This window comes from Cynocephalus volans, chromosome 1 (genome assembly GCF_027409185.1).
Source record: "Cynocephalus volans isolate mCynVol1 chromosome 1, mCynVol1.pri, whole genome shotgun sequence".
Classification (NCBI taxonomy): Eukaryota; Metazoa; Chordata; class Mammalia; order Dermoptera; family Cynocephalidae; genus Cynocephalus; species Cynocephalus volans.
In genome coordinates, this window is record NC_084460.1 from 293,587,672 (window position 1) to 293,603,819 (window position 16,148).

Here is a 16,148-nt window from a genome sequence, read left to right on the forward strand (position 1 = left end):
TCTGCCTAGGAGTGCGACCCAAGTCCCCAGCCACCTTATTCCTGGCTGCCTCAACACAGCCCTGGCCTTTCTGGGGTTCACTGCCAATCACTTTAAGAAACAGATGCAAAGGTCAGCGTGGAAGATTGAGGCATTTGCAGTCTTGCTTCCTGGTAATAGTGATAACACTTTTGCCATTTTATGGGGCACATTTGATGTGCCCGGCACTGTGGTAAGCACCTAACTGGCATAATCAGTATGACTAACTCAGGGTACAAATATGGTTACATTTTAATTTTTCTCATTGATTGCTTGAATCCCTGGTGTACCGTTATTGGCAGAAAATCCAACATCACCTTCTTGGAGCCCACTGCTCCCAAACTGTCCAAGAACCTCAGGGGTTTCCTTAGTCAAAGAGAGTTCTCTGGAAAGGCTGGGCAGTCATCTCCAGTCTCTCTCTCTCCACACAGTGGCGCTGTGGAACACCGGGCCTGCACAGTCTTGTGGCTTCTTAGGTGCTACCTGACTACCTGCACTACACAGACTGCAGTGGAGCCCGTGCTTCCAACTTATCCTTCTCTCAATCATGCCTCTGAGCTCAGTGATCTTTCCCCAAAGACCAGCAGCATGATAGGGGTTCTGGGTCCTTTGGCTCCCAGTCAGCTACACAGTCTGCTGGAGGAACCCCACAAACTCACTCAGGATCTCTCTGTCCTAGTGAAGTGACTTTCCAGGCCTTCCCTGACAGCAGATTTTAGTCAGTCCCCAGCAGGTTTGGGGGTGTGGGAATGGGTCTTAAACCCTACCCTCCTCAAAGGCCCTGGGCTTCATTTGCAAAATGATTTTCCTTCTGCCAAGCAACCAGCTCTGCATTCCAAGGGGCTCAGAAAAGGAGCAGCCTTTGTCAGGCCCCAAATGTCCTGTTTCACTGTTCCCCCAGGGCAATGGGTACCTACTGGGCCATATTTACATAACTAAAGGAAACCACTCAAAGAATCCTACCTTTACAAAGAAAGCCTGTTCTTAGGTGACTTACTCTGCCCCTAAGCTGAGACGAGCAAGGGAAGCTTCTGGAATCCTATTACACACCATGTTCAAAGAAAGAAATGGTGGACTGGCATGATTTGAACTGTGTCCTAACCCCCATCCCCTACTGTCTCCCAAGAGCTTCAAGCTGCCTCCTTTTTTTCCGTAATAGTAACTTAGTAGTAAATATGTGTTTGTCGTTTTTGTCCAAAAGCCCAGGAAGTAGGAAAATGTTACGTCCAATGAGTGATTGAAATTTTGATAATTTGGAGGGGGAGGGAAGGGATAGGGAAAGGAAAGATGTCAACCAAAGGGTACAAAGTTTCAGTTAGTGATCTGTCGCACCACATGGTGACCACAGTTAATAGTAATAATATACTGTAAAATTCTAAATTGCTAAAATAGGTTTTTTATGTTCTCACCACCAAAAAGTGATAAATTGGTGAGGTGATGGATCTGGTAATTAGCTTGACTGAATCTTTCTATAACCTATACATATATTGAAACAAGACGTGGTACCCCATAAATATACAAAACTACTATTTGTCAATTTACAATAAATAAATACATTTTTAAAAGAAAGAAAATTTGGTATTTTGGTGTTTGGGAGGAGCCCAGCAGTATTAGCACCGTCAAAAGCATTTTTTTCCAGATAGTTATTTAAACTACAGTGAAGACAAACTTTTCTGTTTCGGTGAAAAGACTGAAACACACATTGTGTGAAGCACAGGCGCCCTGGGTAGTTTTTGAGCTATTTTGCACCTCTTTTCAAGTTGCAGGAACTGATGGCTACACAAACCGGGGGAAAACCAGTTTGCCTCCGTCTGCAATTCTATTCCTTCACTCCATCAAACTTGTGCTTTTTGAAGTCTCCTTTGAACCGGTTATAGCACCTGCCTTGCCCTTCCGATGAGCAAAATAAATCTCTAACACGTGCTCATTTCATATCTGTATGGTAGTCAGAAATTTACCTTTTCTGAAAGCCGTCCTTCAACAATCGCATTTATATTAAAACGAGCACAGACACGCAGACACAGTATGAAGTAGGATGCAACTTTTGCACCTATTTCTTTTCTTTCTTTCTTTCTTTTTTTAAAGATGACCAGTAAGGGGATCTTAACCCTTGACTTGGTGTTGTCAGCACCGCTCTCCCAAGTGAACCACGGCCGACCCTCTTTGCACCTATTTCTCATACAAACTTCAATCTTGGGATAAATTTTAGGCTCACTATCTGCCCTTCCTGGAAGGGGAGCCAAAGCTTAGGGTCCGGTCCTCGTCGGAGGGGCTCACCGCTCCGCCCCCGCTCTCCTGAAAAGCCCCCCAGGAAGCTTTGACAATACTTTGGCCCCGGCCGCAGCCCCAGCCCGGGCGGGTTAAGTTGCAGACCCGCGGGGCTGCGAACGAGCCGGGGCGCTTTTGGCCGGCAGGGGGCGTGCGAGCGCCGGGCTGGGAACCGCGAGCCGCGCGGGGCGGGCGACCTGCCGCAAACCTCCCTGCGCTGGGTCTTTCCCTGGGGCGGCCGGATCGGGCAGGAATGCCCGGAGTTCCCGCCGCAGCCCAGGCCGGGGTGTCCCCGCTGGGCTCTGCCTGCCCCCGCGGCCCGCCGTCCCCGGTCAGGAAGGAGCGGCTCCGTGGCGCCGGCGTCCGAGGGCGGTGAGCCCATCGCGGAACCAGCCTTGCGCTGTGCTGGGGACAGTCGTGCTTACTGTCGAGGGGACAATTGTGGGTGCTGGGGGCTGGCTCCGCGGAGGAGCGGGGGTCGCGCTGCCGCAGCGGGGGCGCCCCGAGCGGGGACATCTCCCAGCGGGGCCGGAGGGGCGCAGGGGTCCTCGCGTCCTGGGAGAGCCAGGAGAGGGCAGGGAGCGCCCCCAGCTGTCCGCACAGGGTATCGTGACACTGGAAGGGGAAGGATTTTAGCTGGTTGTTTGGACTCTGGAACTCGCATTGTGTCCCCCAGGTTATCCGTGCCCCGCAGGGGCATGTGCCTCTCGGTACTGGAAAGCTCCGCGCGTGCTACCTGGACTACCTGGAATTATTTCCTGGCAGTGACAGTCCAGGGGGCTCCTATTTCTGTCTTTCGGCTTATCTGTGTAAGGAGGACTTTCTACCGAGAGCACGTGTCACTAAGCTGAGGCTTAGAGTTTGGGAGATAGAAGTGACAAAGGTCCCGCAGACTTGGCAGCCTTGGAGACAGGGAGGTGGCTTTGAAGCCCTCAGGGCCACCTGAGAGGCCTCTTTCAACTGTTTTACCTGACCCCGGTGAGTACAGCCCCTAATTAAGGTGACAGAAATCACTGTGGCCGGGGCCGAGCCGTGGCGCACTCGGTAGAGTGCAGCGCTGGGGGCGCTGCGACGCTCCCGCCGCGGGTTCGGATCCTATATAGAAATGACCGGTGCGCTCACTGGCTGAGTGCCGGTCACGAAAAAGACAAAAAAAAAAAAAAAAAAAAAAAAGAAATCACTGTGGCCGGCCACCCTCCCAGGTGAGGGCAGAACCAAGTATTTGAATGTCAGAACATAGTTTGCTGTTGCAATTGTTTGGTATCTGACCTCGTAGACAAATCATATGATACTCTGTGTTTTACAAAAGCTAATATATAAAACCAACATTGGTTGAGATATATTTGGTTGAAGTGACATAAAATTCAGTTAAAGAGGATTTGCTGGCTGGCATAAGCACAAGTCCAAGGACGGATGCCTCAGGGCTGATCCAGGACAGAAACATCACCCACTTCCTGGAGCTGCCTGGCTGGTAAGGGATGACCTGAGATTGCCCACAGGCAGCCTGGCTGCAAAAGCTGCACTTTAACTGCCACACTGAACACGTGCATACGGTCCACAAGACTTTGAGACGGGTCTAGAAACAGCTGCCCATCCACCATAGCTACCTGCAGTTAGCTAAAACCAGCTGCTGGTTGAAAGGCCAGAGCCAGACAGGCGGCTCAGCCTATCCAGAACGTTTGACCAGCTCATCAAGCCTTTACTATTAGATTTTGTTTGATGTGCTTTGTAGCCATGTTCTTTGCCACTTAAAAAATAGAGGGTTACTAATAAAATGAGCCCTCTATTGTGAAGACTTATGAGTCAGGTGCATCACAGCACACTAGCATCCCCTAAAGACATCCCGCCCTGCTCCCCGGAACCTGTGCACATGATATCACTTTGGTAATTAGGTTACGTTATATGGCACAGTTGGCCTTAAAATAGGGAGATAATGCGGGGGAGGGAAGAGGATTGATCTAATCCCATGAGCCCTTAAAAACAGAGCTTTTCCCAGCTGGTGGCAGAAGTCAGAGATACTTGAAGTAAAGACTTCTATATGCCACTGCCGACCTGAAGATGGAGGTTCCCAAGTGACAAGGATTGAGCATGGTTTCCAGAAGCTGAGAGCAGCCCCTCGCTGGCAGCCAGCAAGGAAATGAAAACTTTATTCCTACAACTACAAGGACCTGATTTCTGCCAGAAACAGAAATGAACTTGGAAGAGGACCCTAAGTCCCAGAGGAGAATGCAGCTGGCCGACACATTGATTTCAGCCTGAGCAAAGAACCCAGCCAGGCTGTGCTGGTCTTCTGACCTACAGAACTGTGGCATCATAAATGGATGTTGTGTAAAAAAGAAAAACCCAAAACGCTCAGCAAAATGTTAGGAGTACAAGGAGATATTGCCAGAAACACAAATGTCATGAGAATCTTTAACATATGACTTAATCAACCTAGGAGAGATTTAACTAACAAAAATTAAAGACATCCAAGACCCAAACACTGCCATGAGTAAGACTGAATCCAAGATATATATCAAACTCTGTACTACACACAGCTTGTACCTTCTTTTTGCATATGAAACCTTTACCACGTGTGTGTATTAGAAAGAAAGAAAACACCAAGTGTCCCCCAAAGCAGGAATTAGACAGGCCAAACTCTGTGTCCAGGATCGAATAAACCAGAAATTACCCACAAAAGTAAATCAAACATCCAGAACAGTGACAATCCTAGCTTCTTTCTTAAATAATTATTGAATCAAAGAGAAAACAAAAACTATAATGGCTGATTGTTTTGAAATCAGGAATACCACATAATTACATTTAAGGGGATAATGCCAGCTTACGTCATTGTGACTTCAAGGGATGCCACATGTTAGGACTTGGCGCTAAAGCTGTAGCTGCTGAACATTGTGAAATCTAACAGCTTTAAAAGCATTCATTACTGTAATGAAAAAATAATCATACAAATAAGTGAACTAATGTTTCAACTCAACATTTTAGGAAAAGAACGTTAAAACAGACTAAAGCAAAGCCAGAAAAAAGGAAGTAATAAAGACATTAGAAATATCAAAGTAGAACTTAATGAATTTGAAAGCATGAGAATTGATAAATAAATCCAAAAGTTGATTCTTTAATTAACAAGTTGATGGAATTAATGCAGATTAAAATGTGAAATTATAAGAATTATAATTCTTATATGAATGTGTGAATAGATTTTAATTCTTATTGAAAGGTATGGTTCAAATTAAATAACAACAGGAATAGATTCAAGAAGAATAGAAAACCCATACGCGAGGAAGAATTGGAAAGATATCAAAGAATCACCTTCCCAGAGTCTCTGGAGATCATTTGGGCAGTAAGTTCTTTCAGACTCCCGAGAAACAACTTTTTTCAGTCTACATAGCCCATTTCTGCCATGGAAAAAGCTGACAAGCTCTCCAGTTCATTTCAGGAAGTTAATGTAACTCTGATCCCACAGCAAAGTGGCCCTGACTGCTGCAAACTGTATAGTCAGAACTGCCCTCGTTCTCCTGGGCTCCTGGCTCCCAGGTACTTGGTCTCTCATTTTCCCCTAAGTCCTATCGATCAGTAGCCCCTCCTGTCAAAGGCAGATCCAGCCTTCTCTTTTCAGAATGATCTCTGGGGCCTCCAAGAGGCGTGTCTCCTGGAAGCTTCCCACCACAGCGGGGCTTTGCTGGCTCACGGATAGCTGCTGCTTGCCACATTGTGACCCACTGCTGCTCAGTGCCTCTGACCCTTCTGGGGCCACCTGTGTTCCCCCTGAGTAGCCCATGGGCATTGCTGACCAGCTGTGGACCAGAATCCCCCTTGGGGGTATGTACTGCTGCTAGGGCTGACTCTGTTCAGGCCTCAGCTGGGTCTTGGGGGCACAGAGTAGTGGACCAGACAGAGTCCCACCTTCCCCTTAGGGAGATCGCAGTCGTCCCCGGCCACACCCAGCCCCAGCTCCCTCACCAGCGCCTCTGCATCCGCACCTACCTGAGCTGTGGCTCCCCTTCTCAATCTTATTCTCTCACTGGGGGTGGAGTCCACAGTAGGGTTGCTTGGGCCTCTGGGGGAATATGTTTTTTTTCAGTTTTACCACAAAACTTTCTTTTATTCAGGTTACAGTCACTGGCACCTGACAGAAACCCTACTCCAAACTAGTTCAAGAAAAAAAACATTTAGTGGATGTAACTGAAATCCATGGGCTTCAGGCATGGCTGGATCCAGGTGTTAAAATGATGGCTCTTCATCTACCAGCTCTCCCTTTCTCTGAGTCGACTTGATTCTCCAGCAGTTCTTCTCCAGGTGGGGAAAAGACGGTCCCAGGCACCTTCACACTTATGTAGTCTTTACAGCTCACAATCCCAAAAGAACAAAAGGAAGTCTCTTTTTTGATATTCCTGGCCAAAATTCAAGGGGGGAACTCTAATGAGGCTGGCTTGGATCATGTGTCCAAGCCTGAACCAGTGAATGGAGAATGCAGTTCTCTAATCAAGTACATCACCGAGGCCAGGGGCAGGCCTCGTCCTGCCTGGTCTGAGCAGGATCACAGTGGGAGGGGCAGGGGAGGAAAGGATGGATTTCCCGAAGGAAGAGCTATCGGAGTCAGGAATTATAGACTCAGCATGCAGAACCCCAGGCTGAGATCGATTAAAGTCGGCCTTCCCATTGTGCTGAAGACCTGACCTCCCCACCTGGGGCCCCCACGTGAGCTGGCACCCTCCACCAAACCCCTTCCTCACAAGAGGGTTGTTTTTCTCTTAGGTGCTGTTGACTCTTTTGGCAAAACGCTCCCATTCCCTGCCCACCAAAGTCATTCAGGAAAGTTTATTTGTGGCTGAAGCCCGATTTCTACAGAGTTCACATCATTTTCCATGGAGTTTTCAGGTCTGTGCAAATCTGGAAATGCAGCTTGAACCCCAGATTTGTAATAAAGGAAGGGGGAACTCAGGGCACAAGAAAGAAGGTAGGAATTTACATTTTCTTTCCACTTGGCAGAGGCCTGCTTTCCAGTACTGAAACCTGTAACAGTTACCTGTTACTGCATAACACATTACCCCCAAACTGAGCAGTTTAGAACAATAATAAATAATTTTCTCAGAGTTTGTGTGGGTCAGGAATTTGGGAGCCCATTAGCTAGGTCCACTAGATGCAAAAATCCTAAATGAAGTATTAACAAATCCAACTTAGTAGCACATTAAAAATACAGTTCAGTGTGCAGAGCACTTGAATGGACATTTCTCCAAAGAAGATAAACAGCCAATAAACACATTAAAAGATGCTTAGCATCTGCCTTGGGTTGAATGTCCCCCCAAAACTTAATCCCCACTGTAACTGTCGAGGGTGGGAAATCCTATTTTGATAACTGAAAGGTGGAACCTTGAAGAGGTGATTGGATTGTAGGACCATGCAGTAGTGAGTGGATTAATAATGGTGGTCAGGGGCAGTGGTTCTGAGGGCTCCGCCATTTCACAATGTGACACCTGCCATCACTGAAGTCACCACCAAAGAAAGACTTCACCAGATGTGTGCTGTGGACTTTGGACTTCCAGCCTCTGAAACTGTAAGCAATAGATTTCATTTATTTATAAATCACCCAGTTCTGTGTATTTTTCTATAAGTAACAGAAACGGACCAATATAACATCATTAGTCATTAGGGAATTGCAAATCAAAATCACAGTGAGATACCACTTCACACCCATTAGGATGGCTACTATCAAAAAAAAAAAAAAAAAACCAGTACAGAAAATAAGAAGTGTTAACCAGAATATGGAGAAATTGGAACCCTTGTGCATTGCTGGTGGGAATGTAAAATGGTGTGGTTGATATAGAAAACAGTTTGGAGGTTTCCCAGAAAATTAAACATAGTATTACTATTTGACTCAGCAATTCCACTTCTGGGTATATGCCCAAAAGAATTGAAAGCAGGGACTCAAACACATAAACACCAATGTTCGTAACAGCCAAAAGGTAAAGCCACCCAAGTGTCCATCGACGAATGGATAAACAAACTGTGGTACATGCATGCATACAATGGAATATTAATGGAATATGGAATATTAATGGAATATTAATCAGCCTTAAAAAGGAATGAAGTTCTGACACATGGTAGAACATAAATGAATCTTGAAAACATTATGCTAAGTGAAATAAGCCAGATACAGAATGACAAATATTGTGTAATTCCACTTAATGAGGTACCTGGTGTAGTCAAACTCATAGGAGCAGAAAGTAGAATAGAGGTTACCAGAGGATGGGTGTAGTTGGGACTTTGTGCTTAATGGGTACATTCTGTTGGGGACAACAAAAAAGTTCTGGAGATGGATAGTGGCAATGATTGCACAACAATGTGAAAGTACTTAATGCCACTGAATTGTACACTTAAAAATTATCAGAATGCTGGGCTGGCTGGTTAGCTCAGCTGGTTAGAGCACAGCCTTGTAACACTAACGTCAAGAGATCAGATCTCCTTACCGGCTGGCCGCAAGAAAAAAAAATCAAAATGGTAAGTTTTGCATCATGTATGTTTTACCACAGTAAAAAAATATATAATTACTTTTTAAAGAAATGATTTAGACTTGACAAAGGTGTTGTAAAATGGGTGTTGTTACACAATGCTGGTAAAAATTTATGTAACTGGTAAATTTTCAGTTAAAATTTATTCTGTTTAAGTTGCTCATTCTTTTAGTGTATTTCCATAAGTAAGCTCTCGCTCTGTTTCTTCCTATCTGCCTTTTAAAATAATGTCTCTGGTGCAGAAGTTGTTTGCCCAAGGTGTTTTGCAGGACTGTTGGAGTTTGCTTGGCCCAGCACAAACTAGGCTAAACTGGTTAAACCCGTAGACCTCTCTACTGAGCCTATGCAAATGTCTCATGGGTGACCTTTTGACATCAGAGGGCCACAAACTCCACCTCCAGATCATGCTAACACTGCCATTTTTTGAACGTGTGACCCTTGAAGAGGCATGTAGGTGACTTGCATGTGCACAGATGGCTGAAGAACTTCCTCAAATCCTTTAACCAATCACGATCCCCCATGCCTCACACCACCCCAAGCACTTACCCATAAATATCCCTTCTTTTCTGCTGCAGGAAGGCGGGTTTAAGATTTCTCCTATTTTCTTGCTTGGCTGCCTTGCAAATAAACCTTTTCCTTTGCTGCAAAGACTGGTGTCAGCATTTGTCTTCCTATGCATCAGGCAACAGGCTTTGTTCATTTACATCTACACCTGAACCACCTTTTTTTTTTAGGTCAATTTGAAAAAACATGTTGGAAGTTTCTTTTTAAAAAAAAATTTTATTGAATCAAAATTGATTATACAAATTTTGGGGGTTCAACATTGAGATATGTTGATCAAATCAATATTACTAGTATATATATTGTTACAAATTGTGGTTATTATTTATGCCCCTTGTCCAATCCCTCCCCCTTCCCCCTCTAGTCACCCTAGATTTCTTCTCTCCCTCTGAAAGAATAATAGTCACTCTGTTGATTTGCTACTCAAATGATCTGTCCAATGCTGAGAGGTGTGATCAGGTCCCCCAATACTATCAGAGAGTTGATGCCTCTTTCATCACTCTGAAATGGGCTCTGTGGAGAGAGACATCCTCCTCCTTTCTTTATCTCTGCTGTTGACTCTCCTTGTGTCAACACACTACAGTACCTGGCAGACCATCTGCATGGTGGTGTGGCATCTAGCTGCCTTCATGGCAGCCATGGTTATCATGGTGCCTGTGGTGGGCCACCCACATGGAGGAGATGTTTTTGGCATGTTCCTTGGTACTGGCAGTATGCCTGGTTGTGGAGAGTGTCCGATCCCTGGCTCCATACCCCAGGTCCCTGAGTGGGTCCTGAGGCATTGGTGTGGGGTGCCTGGTTGTGGGAGGGAGGGGTCCAGTCCCATTCTTCATGCTTTGTGTCCCCAGGTGGGCCCCGAGGCACTGGCACAGGGTGCCTGGTTGTGGGAGGGGTGTCTGGTCACCTTCTCCATGCCCCGGGTCCCCAGGCAGGCCCTGAAGCACTGGTGCAGGGTGCCTGGTTGTGGGAAGGGGGTCCAGTCCCTGGCTCCTAGCACTGGGTCCCCATGGGACGGGCCTGAGTTTTTTCATCAAACTGCACCCCATGCAATTCTGCATTCCTGACCAGTCTCCTCTGAGTGGTCCTGTGCTGATTGGGGGGCAGATCGGCTGTCCTTGCTGTGTCCCAGTGTTCCCCTGGTGGGCCTGTCTCCCCCACGCCCGTGCTCTTCCCATGGGACGGGCCCTGCACCAGTCCCGTGCATTGACTCATTGGCCTCTTAATGGCTCCCCGTTTTCTGCTGTTCTGGCTCCTCATTTCTGCATGGGTCCACAGGAACCCTATTAGTGGTCTTGCTGTCCTGGGGGCCACCAAAGTCCTCTTCTCCCCTGCCATCTCCAAGTAACCCCATCTGAAGGGCACAGCTGCTGCTTCTCCCAGCTCCTGCTCCATATCCTCCAGCATTAAAGTGGCCATGGACCAAAATGCTGAGAGCAGTTTTTTCTTTCTCTTATCATGGTTTCTCCTGCCTTCATGCAGTCTGTAGGTCTCTCCTCCTCTTCACCTAAGCTCCAGTGGCCCCAGCTTGGCTGATGTTACATTTTTATAGTTGTAAATTCATTGATTTATGGGAGAGAGTGACGCTGGGGACCATCTATTCTGCCATCTTGACCAGAACTCCCAGAAGTTTCTTTAAACATTAAACATATACCTATGACCCAGCCATTCTGCCCCCTTGATATTTACCCAAAAGAAATGAAAGGATTTGTCCACATAAACACTTGTATACATATGTTCATGGAGCTTTATTTTTAGTAGCCCAAACTGGAAACAACAGAAATATCCATCAACAGGTGAATGGATGGCTGGCCAGTTAGCTCAGTTGGTTCGAGTACAGTTATAACACCAAAATCAAGGGTTCAAATCCCCATACAGGCCAACTTCCAAAACAGAAACAAAAACAAAAAACAGGTGAATGGATAAATAAACTGATATTCATGCAATAAAATACTACTCAGAAATAAATAGAATATGGATACTGGAAACAAAGACAAAACTGCAGTTGGACACCTCAGCAGGTGTAGCAATCATCTCAATCATCATGATGAAGAGGTGTTTGAGTAAATTCAACACCTAGTACTTATTTAAATTATTTGTGGATTGATTTATGTAAAGCAAGATATTCTACAGTCCTTTTCAAACTTTGAGACATATACAGATCACCAGGGAATTTTGTTGAATTTCAGACCCTGATTCAGTAGGACTGGTACAGACCTGAATCTACAATTCTAGCAAAATCTCTAGTGATGTTGAATCACACTGTGAGTAGCAAGGTAGAAGCTAGCACAATAAAAAAATATGAAAGATAGAATATTTCAAATGAAAAATAAAGGCAAAGAATCCAGCATTTATTCTAAATTTTCTGTATGAACTGTACCTCAAGATAACCAAAGAGTGTGTGAGGAAAAGTTCTTTATAGAAGACCTCCAGCTAATAAATGCAGAAAGAAGGGTAGAATTAGAAACCCATTATTTCATAACTCCTCATGAAATACAGTAGATCTAAACTGTGACCATCAGTAGCTGCTAAACTGTTAAGGAAAAGCTGAGAGGGTCTTGCAGTGGACAGATGAGGCTGGCAACTGTCGAAGCCCCTGATGAATCAGGCAGACCTACTCTGCCTCCTGGTGTGAAGACAGAGGAAGCACATAGCACCCACCTGGTGGGTGGGTGAAGACTGCAGGTTTGTAGGTGGGGCCCGCTATTGCTGACTCTGGGTCCCTCTCTGGGGGCTGTCCACAGGTTATACTCCTGCCCCTAGGGGCGGCCCATATCCAAGGACAGACCAGAGAGAACATACAAGAACCCTGCCCCTTGCCTCCATCCAGGACAATTCTGAAGGGCTGTTCCCAGCTCCAGAGCTCCCCACATGCAGTGGATTGAATGGCCCCCCAAAGTCATTGGAGCTTAACCCCACTGTAACTGTTAAGAGGGTGGGAAATGATATGGTAGTTGAAAGGTGGGGCCTTGAAGAGGTGATTAGATTGTAAGGACCATACCACTAAAAATGGTGGTCAGCAGCATGGTTCGGCAGGCTTTAAAATGAGAGCATGTGAGAGTCTCTCTCTCTGCTCTGCCATTTTCTGCTATGTGAGACCCCTGCATTGCTGTAAAGCCACCATCAAAAAAGACGTTCACCAGATGTGTTCCCTGGACTTTGGACTTCCCAGCCTCTGAAAATGTAAGCAATAAATTTTGTTTTCTTTATAAATCACCCAGTTTCAGGTATTTTGTTGTAAGTAACAGAAACAGACAAATACACCATGGGACAGCTGAGCCCCTGTTTCAATCGAATCATGGCCCAACTTCTCCCTCTGCCCCACCCTGCTCCCTGCACCCCTCAGAGGTGTTGATGCCGGGAGCCCTCCCCAGTAAACTTCCTTTTGCCAACCTCGGTCTCCAAGTCTGGGTCCAGACAGCCTGACCTAAGATGCCTCCCCTGAGGTATACTTGCCAAAGAAATGTGAACCTCATCTGGTTGGTTCTCTAGAAATACAGGGGGGGGCCAGCCCGTGGCTCACTCGGGAGAGTGTGGTGCTGAGAACACCAAGGCCCCGGGTTCGGATCCCATATACGGATGGCCGGTTCGCTCACTGGCTGAGCGTGGTGCTGACAACACCAAGTCAAGGGTTAAGATCCCCTTACCGGTCATCTTTAAAAAAAAAAAAAAAAAAAAAAAAAAAAATAGAAATACAGGGGGCAGAGGAACATGGTAAGGACAGGGATGTAATCCACAAAATCAAGAATAAGAACATTCTGCAGGACAAATTACCCGGTGTCTTCAACAAACAAACAGCAAGAAAAATCAAAAGAGAGAAGGGGAACTCGTAGATTCAAAGAGACTTAAAAGCCACGTAAACCAATGCAAGGTTTGAACCCAGATTTGAATAAACCAAATGAAGATAAATATGAGATAATCAGGGAAATCTGAACACCGGCTGAATATTTGATAATATTAGGAAATTAATATTTAATTTTTAAGGAGTGATAATGACATTATGGTCATTTTTCTTTAAAGAGTCATTAACTTTTTGAGATACATATTGAAATATTTGTGGACAAAATGATATAAAATTGGGAACGTGTTTCAAAATCATCCAGATTGGGGAGGGGAAAGAAGATGGTGTCAGATGAAACAAGACTGGCCAAAATTGGGAACTGGGAGCTGGGGACTAGGAGGTTCATTATCCTAGTCTTTCTAATTTAAGATGAGGGTACTCCAAAAAGTTTGTGGAAAAGTAGGATTAAAAGATAATATGGGGGCTGGCCCGTGGCTCACTCGGGAGAGTGCGGTGCTGATGACACCAAGGCCACGGGTTCGGATCCCATATAGGGATGGCCGGTTAGCTCACTGGGTGAGCGTGGTGCTGCCAACACCAAGTCAAGGGTTAAGATCCCATTACCAGTCATCTTAAAAAAAAAAAAAAAAAGATAATATAAATCTTTCACGAACTTTTTGAAGACCCCTCATATTTGCTTGAAAATATCTGTAATAAAAAATTTTTTTTAAAAAACCATTGATTTCCCCCCTACTAGCCAGCATTAAAAAAAAAAAAAAAAAAAAAAAAAGCAGCAACATTGATTTCAACACAAAAGTTGACGTTCTGTGTAATGTAAAACACTAGAATGTTTCCCACCAATGTGGAGGTCGAAACGTGTGCTCACCCCACAATCATGAGCTAACTAGGTTTGGAAGGTCACAACGCAAGAAGATATGAAATAATAAAACAGACATGAGAAGTATAATTAGTGAAAAGAAAGGGACAGAGTTATATGATTTGCAGATGAAATGGTTGGTTACTTCCAAAAAAAATAGAATCAATTGAAATATTTCAAATTTATGACAGTGTAGCAAAGAAGCTAAACGCAAAATAAACACTCATATAGGAAGAGCAGAAACTCTTTCCTGTATATTAATAACAAGCAATTAGATGATATAATGGTGGCAAAGACCCCATCAAAATAACCAAAACAGATTACGAGGAGTAAAGGCACGATTCCTTTCTATAAAATTCCAGAAAATGCCAACTGTCCCATAGTGATAGAAACAGGGGAGGAAAAGAAGTGGAGGCAGAGGAGAAGGCAGGGATTGGGTAGGGGTACGAGGACACTTGGGGGTGATGGACATGTTCACTGTCCTGACGGTGGTGACAGTTTCAAGGGTGTATGCATATGTCAAAACTTACCAAATTCGGGCCGGCCCGTGGCTCACTCGGGAGAGTGCGTTGCTGATAACACCAAGGCCACGGGTTCGGATCCCACATAGGGATGGCCGGTTGCTCATTGGGTGAGCGTGGTGCTGACGACACCAAGTCAAGGGTTAAGATCCCCTTACCGGTCATCTTTTTTTTTTTTTTTTTTTTTTTAAAGATGACCAGAGGCCGGAGCGGAGGCCCGGGGGACGCGCGGCGGAGAGGGCGGGCGGGCGCGGGGGCGCCGGTGTCTGTACGGGCCCGGCTGTCCGTCCGGCTCTCGCGCTCGGCCGCCGCCCGCTCCTGTGGGGTCTTCTGCACGGGGCTGCCCCGCACGCTGCTCGTCTTCTCCGACCTCACCTGGAGGCGGCGCGTCAGCTCCCCCTACCTCTACGTCGCGGCTTGCATGATGCTGAACGTGCGCTTGCTTGCGGGTTCGTACTGAGATCCATTGAAGGTCCTCCCCCGACTGGCAAAGGTGTGACCTCAGGCTCCTCACCTCAAAGACACAAAGCGTGAGGGAAGGGAGAGGGGCTCTTGGCACCTGCCTGGCCAAAGTGAAGGATGACAGAGGAGAAGACTTGGACACACTGTCCCGTAGCCTTGAGAACACAGAAGGGGAGCCCTTGTTGGGCTGATAAACCTTCCTGGATGAATAAGCCTGTGGTTGGTGTCAATGGAGATTCACACAACGAGGTGCTATCACTGGAAACGGAAGATGATCTGAGCGAGGCTGACCTCTTGCTTCACAATGGCAGCAAAGCGCGCCCGTATTTGAAAGAATCAATAAGAAGAAATTCAGCTTCAGCAGCCACTCTGAGCAAAGCTGTGGGTCTGTTCTCTGCTCCTGCAGAAGAGCATTTTGCTGGGGTGCCCTCCAGTGTCGGGGAAGCTCTGAGGAGGGACTGTCTGGGAAGAGGGCCCAAGGCCTCAGACAGCCACAGAGGACAGCGCCCTGCAGGAGAACCTTGGGTGTTAGGGCTGCCATATCACCAAAAACTGTTGGAAATGGGGATTTTAAAGGATGGACCACTAAGTCCTTTTCTTGAGGGGCAAGGCTCTGAGTTGGAACTGTCTTGCCTGCATCCTGTCCTGTTTGCAATGCTGCACACATATCCTGAAGTACTCCTGAATGATGAGACCGAATGTGTTTCCCTTAACTGGTTAAAGCCTATGTTTTCAGAGCAAAGAATAGAATACAAGAAAATGCTTTCAAGTATAAAAAGTACCTCAAATGGTCTGTAGATAAAACTGGGGTTACTGGTTCTATGACCTTTTAAATTAGCAAATCTTTTATGCCATAATTAAGGTACAAGCAGAATAATAAAAATAGATTAATTTAAAAAATTGTCTTAGAATAATTTCTTTCACATTAAATCTAGATGCAAGCCCCAATTTCCAATGCAGCTGCTAAGTCTCTGCTTTGGTTTGTATGACCAGACAAATTTAAGTCGGGTTTAAACTCAGAAAAAGCTGGTTGATGTGGAAGGAAATTTTTGAGCATGTTTTAAATTGTGCCTGAAAGACATTCAGAATTGGGAAACCTTTTTAGGAGAATACTGATATATCCCATATAGATATCCAATTAGAATGTAACAATTTAA

General features: G+C 45.8%; 1 protein-coding gene across 1 annotated transcript; it reads left to right on the forward strand.

The window, feature by feature from the left end:
• Nucleotides 1-15,108: 15,108 nt before the first annotated feature.
• Nucleotides 15,109-15,811, forward strand: LOC134372602 (protein FAM220A-like). The gene has a single exon (XM_063090053.1). It carries the CDS (start codon nucleotides 15,109-15,111, stop codon nucleotides 15,787-15,789), a length of 681 nt encoding a protein of 226 aa, XP_062946123.1. The 3' UTR covers nucleotides 15,790-15,811.
• The last annotated feature ends 337 nt before the right edge of the window (nucleotides 15,812-16,148 follow it).

Coding starts and splice junctions, on each gene's coding strand:
- LOC134372602 (XM_063090053.1), top strand. CDS start 15,109: ATGACAGAGGAGAAGACTTGGACACACTGTCCCGTAGCCTTGAGAACA.